At 68.5% G+C, this 650-nt stretch overlaps 1 protein-coding gene across 1 annotated transcript in view; it reads right to left on the bottom strand.

Annotated features, from left to right (window-relative positions):
• GGT5 (gamma-glutamyltransferase 5) overlaps nt 1-650 on the bottom strand; it is a 15,937-nt gene that overhangs the window by 4,985 nt on the left and 10,302 nt on the right. Inside the window, exon 5 of the mRNA XM_014533353.1 lies at nt 185-646. Within this exon, the coding sequence (XP_014388839.1) occupies nt 185-646 (462 nt within the window). The remainder of the gene's footprint in view (nt 1-184; nt 647-650) is intronic.

A 650-nucleotide genomic window follows, 5' to 3' on the forward strand; every position in this document is an offset into this window, starting at 1 on the left:
TGGTCAAGGGCACATGCTTGGGTTGCGGGCTTGATCCCCAGTGGGGATCTCTCTCTCTCTCCCTCTCCCTTCCTCTCTGAAATCAATAAAAATATACTTTAAAAAAGAAAGAAAGACGCGCAGCAAGGACCCTGTGTGGAGAGCCTGGCTCTTCCTGGGCTCGGCGGGGCTCAGCGGGGCTCACCTTCCCGGGCGATGTCCTCCAGCAGCGTCCGGCCCAGCTGCCCCGAGTAGAAGGCCTCGGCGCCCTCCCTGGCCACCGTCTCCAGCGTGGCCGCCAGCGCGGGCCAGGGGAACGGGTCCTCGGGCCCCAGGGGCTCCGTCCCGTTGAAGAAGAGCTGCCTGGGGTGGCGGGGGGCTGCCTCAGGTGGACCCAGGTCCCGGCCGCAGCCACACCCCTGCAGGGGCTGCTCAGGGTCCTGGGGACCCCACAGGGAAGCGGTCCTGGTCCGGGGTCCCCGGGCCTGGGTGGCCACCGAGGGGACAGACTCCCTAGGGTTGGGGGGTGCTGCCCCTCTCCCCTCGCTCATCACCCTGTCAGGCCTGTGTCCACCGGGGCCTGTCCTCGCTGCTCCTGGGAGGACCTGCTCAGTGGGGGGCAGGCGGGCAAGGGGGCGACCAGAGGGCAGTGGCAGAGGCAGGAGCCCTGC

This window comes from Myotis brandtii, unplaced genomic scaffold (genome assembly GCF_000412655.1).
Source record: "Myotis brandtii unplaced genomic scaffold, ASM41265v1 scaffold97, whole genome shotgun sequence".
Lineage (NCBI taxonomy): Eukaryota > Metazoa > Chordata > Mammalia > Chiroptera > Vespertilionidae > Myotis > Myotis brandtii.